This window comes from Propithecus coquereli, unplaced genomic scaffold (genome assembly GCF_000956105.1).
Source record: "Propithecus coquereli isolate 6110/MARCELLA unplaced genomic scaffold, Pcoq_1.0 Scaffold119, whole genome shotgun sequence".
Classification (NCBI taxonomy): Eukaryota; Metazoa; Chordata; class Mammalia; order Primates; family Indriidae; genus Propithecus; species Propithecus coquereli.
This window is the reverse complement of record NW_012135969.1, coordinates 4,803,546-4,812,751: the sequence shown is the minus strand read 5'-3', so window position 1 is coordinate 4,812,751 and position 9,206 is coordinate 4,803,546. Positions and strand designations below refer to the sequence as shown.

The following is a 9,206-nucleotide window of genomic DNA, read 5'->3' as shown; positions in this document are numbered from 1 at the left end:
CAAATTTGGTCACATATGTTACTTTTATCTATTAATAATTGAATGAAGAATTTATCAGTTTAATTTTATTGGTGGCAAAATGTTACCATTTATCTACTGCACCCAAAAACTTAATCAAATTTTTTATGTTCCAAATGTCTGGGGAGGGTGAGATAATAATCTCACAATTATTGAAAATAATGTGAATTTAAAAAATTTACAGCAGCAGTCACGTCAGTTCAAGTATGTAAAGAGATTCAAAAGCCAGATCAAAGATGTTCTAAACTATGCTTCTTTTACAAACTTGCTGAAAATAACTGCTGTGGAGACTTGGTTAATTCAAGGAATTCAAGGAAACTTTACAATGCCAAATTTGTTTCTCTAAGAAAATGATTTCTAGCATCTATTTAGTAAAATATTAAAAATATTCACTATTTCTATTAAAATCTTTACTTTTTTTCTTTATTTTTCTCTTCCCTCCCAAATAATTGAATAGGATATATTCTTGACTTGGAATCACCAGTATTTTGATACATAAATCTATGCTTTGCAAGCATATGTGAGAAAAAGCAAAAGCTAATTAAGGTGTAATTTTATACTCTGGTATCTGCCAACTTTTAATCTTTATAATTCAATTGTGGGTGAATTCTTAAATTGAGAAGAAGAAAATGAAACTAGGATAAAAGTAAGAACTTCATTTTTGCATAAATATGCAAGTAACAAACTCTGGAGAAAAAATTCCTACCATCAGTGGAATTGCAGTTGGAAAATCCATCTAAGAAAGGCAGTTAATTTCTGACTCTCCAAAAATGACGGTAAGTGCTTTTGCTACTGAAATATAGTGAAATCTTGTTATCACAATTTATATTTTCTCCACAATTTTCACTCTTCTTCAGTCCTATTAGTCTCTCACTGAACACCTCTTGCTAAATATTTGAGAATTTCCCACAATTTACACCCTACTTCTGCAAGCAATTTCTGTATCTTTTGGTGTTTCTTCCCTCCATCAGTTCCAGAGGTAAGTTAAATCTAGAGCTTGGGAAAAGAAAGCCAGCCTCTGAGAAGTCCGGGGGAAGGAGTGGGTCTTCAGAAGTAAAGTGATCAAACCCAAGGAGAAGAAAATCAGAGATCCAGGAGGACTCCAGCACTATTTCAGCCCGTTAGGCACTATAATGATCTACTTGAATAGTAAAAGTGGTGGTGGCAGAAGCTAGTCAGACTGAAATAGTCCTAGAGCTTCTTGTAATCCATTTAATAGAATGAAAAGAACCCCTCCTCTCTTATGGGCTGCTCTAACCATGTATGCTTCTAGTTTCCTTCATCAAATCTCACTTTTTTAGATAAGGAGAAAAACTTTAGGAATAAGTAAAAATTATTTGTGAAGATTGTTCTGGCAGCTGAGTAGCTACTTTCTTTCAGTTTATCTTTTCCCTTATTTGCTACATTTTAGTCTAACCCCCAGGAAAGTACAAAAGATGATTTGATTGTATTGAGATAATAAATATCTTCCTCTATACACCTTTTAAATGATTCATTTTAAAGGACACGTCTCTGCATGTGTGTGTCTATATGTATATTTACATACTTATATATGTATGTGTGTATATATATAGACACACACAACTTCCTTTAGTTTTTTATCTGTTAGTTCATGTAAAACATGAACAAAAAAATATATAATGTTCTTTGTAAGCATATGCCAAGAAGGTGGTAAAAAATGAGATTTATATTCTGCACATTCTAAACACCATATTGCAAATCTTTACAAAACATTCTGGGCTATGTCTATACAACTTAAGCAAAGTGAACAGATATATACTATTTAGTGAATTTAGGTCTGCTCTAACTATAAAACAGAATTTTCTCTGCTTCAAAGATTCACACATACAGGTTGGGCTGCTCCAGATTCTTGGACCACTAACATTCATTGGTATTAGGATGACCAAAACCTGGAGAGGCAGAGCTTGTTTACCAGAGAAATCTCAATACATTCTTGGGTTTGCTTGTTATTTTTATATTAATAATGGTGTAAACAGTTGCTTCTAAAATTCTATGCAGCTTTTGAATTCTTAGGTTACTTAGATGACAAAAAGTCCCACAGATACTATTTTTCTGGGTGTGAAAAAGTAGCACTCTTCTCACTGTTAAGTTCGGTGAGGTTTTCTAAAGGCACGGCTTTCTGAGTATTTAGGTAGAGAGAATATTCGTGGTCAAATACAGGACCTCCTTATGGAAGTTAGCCTGAGCACGTACAAGATGGAACAAATTCAAAAAGCTTCTGTCATCTTCATCATGATCTCCTGTATGCCAAACACAGGAATAGACAGCAGGGAAAAGAAAATGATAGTTAAAATTTTAAATATATGATTTACTTGAAACATAAGATGTTCTAATTGTCCCTAATCATATTTAAACTATTGTTTAAATTGTTGTTAGTGACCTTTATTAAGTCAGAGGTTAACCCCTGAAATCATGGAATTATATAAGAACACTAGATTAGAAGTCAGAAGAAAAGGATGCTGGGCCATGCTTTATTACTTCTAACTTTATGACCTTGGGCAAGTTAGGTCATTTCTTAATGCCTTAGTTATCTCATCTGTAAGATAGAGTTAATTATCATGTTGATTGCCTAATAAAACTATAAATAATATTTGTTGAAACTATACAAATATATTATTATAATGATTATGATAGTTGGCAAGTGAGCGAGTTCAAATTTTTGCTGTGCAAAATTGAAAGTGGTTCCTTTCAGAGCAGACTCTTCAACTTTACTTTCTCCATTAAAATCAATACCAGATTTTAAAAGTGACAAAACCCAGGAACTACATATATCTCAAAGAAAAACAAACAAAAAAGTGTCTGTCCCCCCTATTGTTAGTTTAGAAATAAAATTCTACACAGAGCTAGCTCTGTCTTAAGTGGAGACTAGACTGCATTTTTACTCGCACCTGTGCACCATCTACATTCCTACTCACCAGACATAATTGATTGCATCGTTTCCATTATAACACATGCAAATGCATTTGCCACACTCTGAAGGAAGTTAAGTTTTTCCAATGGCGTGCTAAAGACGTTACAGACTTTTTGCATCATTTTAACTGCCCAGTTCATGCAGTACAGTTCTTTCTCACACACCTGATGTAGACATACAAAGCATTATTGTAAACCTTCATGTGAAGAAAGCTATAGAATTTGAAAATGTTATTGACAATGATGGCTTATGGTTTTACATAATTTATTATATACGACACCATACTGAGTCTATAAAATGGGAAATGCTCTTATATCTAATACTCCTTTTCTTTCAAATGGTACAATTTTAGTGGAAAAAATTGTGAAGTATATAAAAGCCTGGTTCAAGAGTATCACAGAATATTATTTATCAATGCAAGAACTACTATCAAAACCAGTTATTGAATATATGAAAAATAAGACTTCTGCTCATTCTCTCATTCAATAAACATTTACTGAGCACTTATTAAGATCAGGAGATACAATGACAAGCCATAAAGACACGGCTCTATTTTCAAGGAGTCCAATGAGGGTGAGAGACAAATAGGTGATTTCAACAGGCAAGAGAACTCTATGGTATTATCAACTTCCCATCTTGAGAGTTTTAGGGAATATTTGTTTCTCCATTGTTTAAAAGATAAACATTTAATGTAAAGATTACATATTCCTAGCAAAAATTGACTGAAAAGTAAAAGATTTGTTTATTAACATTCTAAATGGCCCATAGAACTCACAGAGCCAAATAGATAACATACAGCAATATAAACTATATATAAATATATAAACTAATAATATATAGTAGCGTAAGTAAATAATGTTAATATGACAGGAAAGATTTAGTAAGCACTTATTATGTGTAAAGCACTGAACTAGGCACTATGAAAGAAATCAGTGACACAGTCCTGGATTTCAAAGAGCTTACAATCTACTTGGGGAGATGACCTACCCCACACATACAACGGCTTACAAACACTCATAGTAACTGAAGATAAAGAGAAGACAAATTGGAGGCAATTTAGCAAACATTAATGATCAGAATTGAGATGTTAATCAGAGAAGGCTTTCTAGAGGCTTCTCCACCCCTAGTGACTTTCTCTCCATTCCATTTGCTACAGTTCTGCCAAAATGACCTGCCAAAAACCACAAAATGGATCATGTCTCTCCCCTTAAAACTTTTCAGCAGCTCCCTATTAGAAATTGGGTTCAAGCTCTGCAGAATGCCCTAAAAAGCCCTTCCTTACCTAGCCTCTCCCTTCCTGTCTAGCCTCACCTCCTGCTACTTCTCTTGTATACATTTTACCCTTCAGAAATCATACTGAACTACTTACAGTGCCCTGAATATAGTCATGTGGTTACATTTATCTGCTGCCTTGAATTATCTGCAGCCACCTGCTACCTGCCTGGGGACCTCCTGTTTATTTTTTAAAAGCTTTATCTACTGGGATTGGGGAAACCCTCTCTGTCCTCCATTCTCCCGATACTGGCTTATTTGGCTACCTTTTTTGTATATATATTTGCACTTATTTCACTGTATTTATTTATGTGTATCTTGATATTTCTTAAAAGACTATAAGCAAGGCCGGGCGCAGTGGCTCATGCCTGTAATCCTAGCACTCTGGGAGGCCGAGGCGGGCGGATTGTTTGAGCTCAGGAGTTCGAAACCAGCCTGAGCAAGAGCGAGACCCCATCTCTACTAAAAATAGAAAGAAATTAATCGGACAAATAAAAATATATAGAAAAAATTAGCCGGGCATGGTGGCGCATGCCTGTAGTCCAGCTACTCGGAAGGCTGAGGCAGAAGGATTGCTTGAGCCCAGGAGTTTGAGGTTGCTGTGAGCTATGCTGACGCCCCGGCACTCACTCTAGCCCGGGCAAAAGAGTGAGACTCTGTCTCAAAAAAACAAAACAAAAAAAAAGACTATAAGCAGCTGTGGTCAGAGATTTGTTCTATTATAATAATTTCCACAGTCCTAGAATCTAACATACTTTATGGTAAACAGTAAGCACTCAATAAATTTACATTGAATGAATATTAAATATATTTTTAAGACTTTTTATTCTGAAACATTTTAACTGCACAAAAGCGGAAAGAATAACAGACTGAATCCCCGGTACCATTTCCCAGCTTCGACAGTTGCCAACTGGGTTTCATTCACCTCCTCCCACTTTACTTTTCACATTCTCTTCCCATCCCATCGATTGTTTGGAAGCAAATCAAATGGGATGCTTTTTTAAAAATGGAATTTTTAAATTAGCAGAGCTGTATAATGACAATCTAGATGTGATGTGCAGAGAGTTAATATAAAGAATGATTTCAAATATTACAGTTAATTATATATTTTAATACTTTGAAAAAGAAACATTAAAAATATACACTTAAATACTTATTCTTTCAAAACATTTTGTGTACACTTCAATTTCTTCAGGTTAGCTCCTGAAGAAATTGTGATGTTAAACAACTTGTTAGAGAAAATCTTATTTTTTTACTCACCAAAGCCAAAAAGACTATGAGCCTTGCCAGTTCCACGGCCCGTCCGTTCACAGCTTTACTAGCCATGAAAGTGAAACAGATGTTGTTCCCGCTTAGGATTAGGAGACGTGCATTATTCTCTAGAAGCCACTCATGAGGAACCACTTTTATTAGAGGAAGAACAGTTATTTAATGAGAAATTACATAATAGCCGTAGTAAGCACCATTAAATAAATGCAATATTATATCACTTTATTGGAAATACAATTACTGCCAAGGGAAACACTTGAAAAAAATGCTTTAGTTTTTCGATTACAGCATTGAGCCAGAGACAGATAGTATTGCCATGTCACGGTGGCTCTTACAAATGTACTAGTAATATTGTCAAAGTAACCCTCCTCCACATAGAATAGCAGGCAAAGTGGCCTAACTCCTGTGTAAGGAAAGAAACCTTGTAAACTTTAGAATCTAAAGGATTATGCAGGAATGAGAAAAATTGTTTCACCTCTCCTGTACCAGCAGAAGAGGGCTTTCTTCCTTACATAACCTAGCAGGGTGCTTCTGAGAACTTGCAAAATGGGAGTAATTAAGCTAATTAAACTATAAAGCTTTCAAATAATAATAAATATATATTTATAAAATTGAAAATCACAGGAAAGTTAAGTTGATGATACGCATTCACTTCAAACATAAGGCCAAATTCTTCAAACATTTTAGAGTATTTATTTATTTATTTATTTGTTTGTTCTGAGATAGAGTCTCGCTCTGTCAGCCGGGCTAGAGTGCCGTGGCATCAGCCTAGCTCACAGCAACCTCAAACTCCTAGGCTCAAGCGATCCTCCTGCCTCAGCCTTCCAGGAAGCTGGGACTACAGGCATGCGCCACCATGCCCGGCTAATTTTTTCTATTTTTAGTTGTTTGGCCAATTTATTTCTATTTTTAGTAGAGACGGGTTCTCGCTCTTGCTCAGGCTGGTCTCGAACTGAGCTCAAACGATCCGCCCGCCTCAGCCTCCCAGAGTGCTAGGATTACAGGCATGAGCCACTGCTACCAGCCATAAACATTTTAGAGTATTTAATGATTTCTAATAGGTACTTCATTTGTTAACGACAAAATTATCCTTACAATTTTCTATCTGTATTCTAATAATAAATTCTATTATTCCATGTTAGTAAATATATTTTTTTACCTGATAGTTCATCTACAAGACTGATAACATCATCTGCTGTCCATTCTTTAGTGCCTGTGTCATACAGTAATTTAATGGCATCAGCCAAACCTTTTAGACTGGATTCCTCTGTAGGTCCTTCTACCATTTTCTGCCAAACCACTTGTCCTGAATTGAAACAAAAACTAGGCTATGACAGAATAGTTGGCTTTGTGATAAAGACTTCATGGATTGTTTAAAAAGGAAAGTGGACTGCGTGATGAAATCCCATTACTTATATTAATATAAGCTATTAATACTTTCATTTTTAACTTTCATAATGAAAGCTCAATTCTGATAACAGCATAAATTTGAATGTTTCTTACTGATGTGACGAAGCACAGCGACAATAGCTAAAGTAAAGAAGTAAAGAAAAGTGGTTTCACCAAGCAGAATAGTACTCCTAGTTCAAAAATAATGCTACCCCATAAAAGAAACTGGAATAAGCAATTAATGTAATATTACTAAAATAAAATAAAACCTATGGATGTCCTTCTAAAAAGAGAGCATGCTATATTTGAGACTCTCTCAAACATTTCTATCAGACAGAATAATTCAGTTAACTTTTGATTATTTATCATGATCAATTAGCAATTGATCAATTATCTTTGTGAATTACGGAAAACAAAATTTTAACCCCAGACTGGCTTCCTCTGCTACTGAACATACTTTAAGCTGATTACCTCTAAGTCAATATGAACTGAAAAAATGCATGATAATTTTAACATTAAGAAAAATTAGGCAAAAACTTGCAAAAATTCCTATTTGCATCCAAAACTAAATAAAACATCAGTTCTAACTACCAGTTTCCTTCACTAGCACTATTAGTTGCCTCTAGTAGCAAACATAACTTTGAGTTAAGATAATATTTAAATATAAAAAGCAGCTATTTTAGGTAAACCAGGAATGATAGGAATATATTTAATAATGGCCTACAACAGAACAATTTCTTTCTTAGGCTAGTTTAGGTGTTGCACAAGTTAGTGTAGTATACATCTATGAAATCATGAAACAGTTTAGTCATTAGAAATGATGAAAACTAAGCAGGTGCAAAAAGATTTGTTTCCTAAAGTAAAATTAATCAGATACGTGACATACATCTCTGAAAAATGAGTGCTCACCATCCTGAGGAGAGATTGGACCAAAGATGATATACAGTAATCTTGCCTGATTCACTATTGGCCATGGTCTTAATAGTCGCGTCAACCAAAAAGCTGAATCACTTTGATGTGTCCAGTGATCAAGCAGGACACTCCTACAGAATAATCTGATCCTTAACTCCAGTTTTCGGGCACTTCCTAGGAAGACAAAAGAATTGTAAACCATTCTTCCTAGAAAGGTTGATGTGCATATTGGATAGTGATCAGAACAACTTATTAACCATTGTAGTTAAACAGTGATCATAAACTTGGTTTCTAAACAAGAAATAACCAAGAGATTATCTGTTCTTATGATGCCCTAATTCCAATATTGGCTATCTACTTACCCTTACCTTCCTGATTTGTAAATACTTTGAATAATGGGCCAATCAAAAGACATGCTTAAGTTTACCAGAATCTTATACAATTTTGGATTTAAAAATAAATAAATGCAGAGAAAGGTCAAAGACATACATCATTAATATACTTTGTACTGAAAGCATTATTTCATTTTCCTGTATAAAAACTTTAGATTACCAAGGGACTACTTTTAAAAACAGCTTTATTGAGATATAATTCACATGCCATACACTCTACCCATTTAAAGTGTACAATTCAGTGGTTTTTAATATATTCACAGATATGTACAGCCATTACCACAATCAATTTTAGAACATTTTCATCTCTTCAAAAGGAAATCCCGTTCTTTTAGCTATCGCCCCCCCTATCTCTCTGTACTTTACTACCCCCAGCCCTAAGCAACGCATACTCTACTTTCTGTCTCCAAAGATTTCCCTATTCTGGATTTTCATATGGATTAAATCACAAAGTATGTGGCCTTTTGTGACTGGCTTATTTCACTTAACATAGTGTTTTCAAGGTTCATCCATCTTGTAGCATGTATCAGTACTTCATTTCTTTTTATGGCCAACCAATATTCCATTGTATAGATGTACCACATTTCGTTTATCCATTCACCCAGTAATGGACATTTGGGTTGTTTCCACCTTTTGGCTATTATGAATAGTGCTGCTATTGACATTCATGTACAAGTTTCTGTGTGGACACATGTTTTTATTTCTCTTGGGTATACACCTAGGAGTGGAATTGCTGGATCATATGATAACTCTATGCTTAATCATTTGAGGAACTGCCAGACTGTTTTCTAAAGTGACTGCAACATTTTATATCCCAATAACATTATGAGGGTTCCCATAGCTTCACATTCTTGCCAACACTTGTTTTCTTTCTTTTTTTTTTTTTTTGAGACAGAGTCTGGCTCTGTTGCCTGGGCTAGAGTACTGTGGCGTCAGCCTAGCTCACAACAACCTCAAATTCCTGGGCTCAAGCGATCCTCCTGCCTCAGCCTCCCGAGTAGCTGGGACTACAGGCATGCGCC

The 9,206-nt window shown here is 35.0% G+C and overlaps 1 protein-coding gene across 1 annotated transcript in view; it reads right to left on the bottom strand.

The window, feature by feature from the left end:
• Window positions 1-1,606: 1,606 nt before the first annotated feature.
• FBXO47 (F-box protein 47) overlaps window positions 1,607-9,206 on the bottom strand; it is a 25,759-nt gene continuing 18,159 nt past the window's right edge. Inside the window, exons 7-11 of the mRNA XM_012661212.1 lie at window positions 7,790-7,966; window positions 6,651-6,797; window positions 5,483-5,625; window positions 2,955-3,114; window positions 1,607-2,279 (exon numbers count right to left, since the gene is read on the bottom strand). Of these exons, the coding sequence (XP_012516666.1) occupies window positions 2,167-2,279; window positions 2,955-3,114; window positions 5,483-5,625; window positions 6,651-6,797; window positions 7,790-7,966 (740 nt within the window). The 3' untranslated portion in view covers window positions 1,607-2,166. The remainder of the gene's footprint in view (window positions 2,280-2,954; window positions 3,115-5,482; window positions 5,626-6,650; window positions 6,798-7,789; window positions 7,967-9,206) is intronic.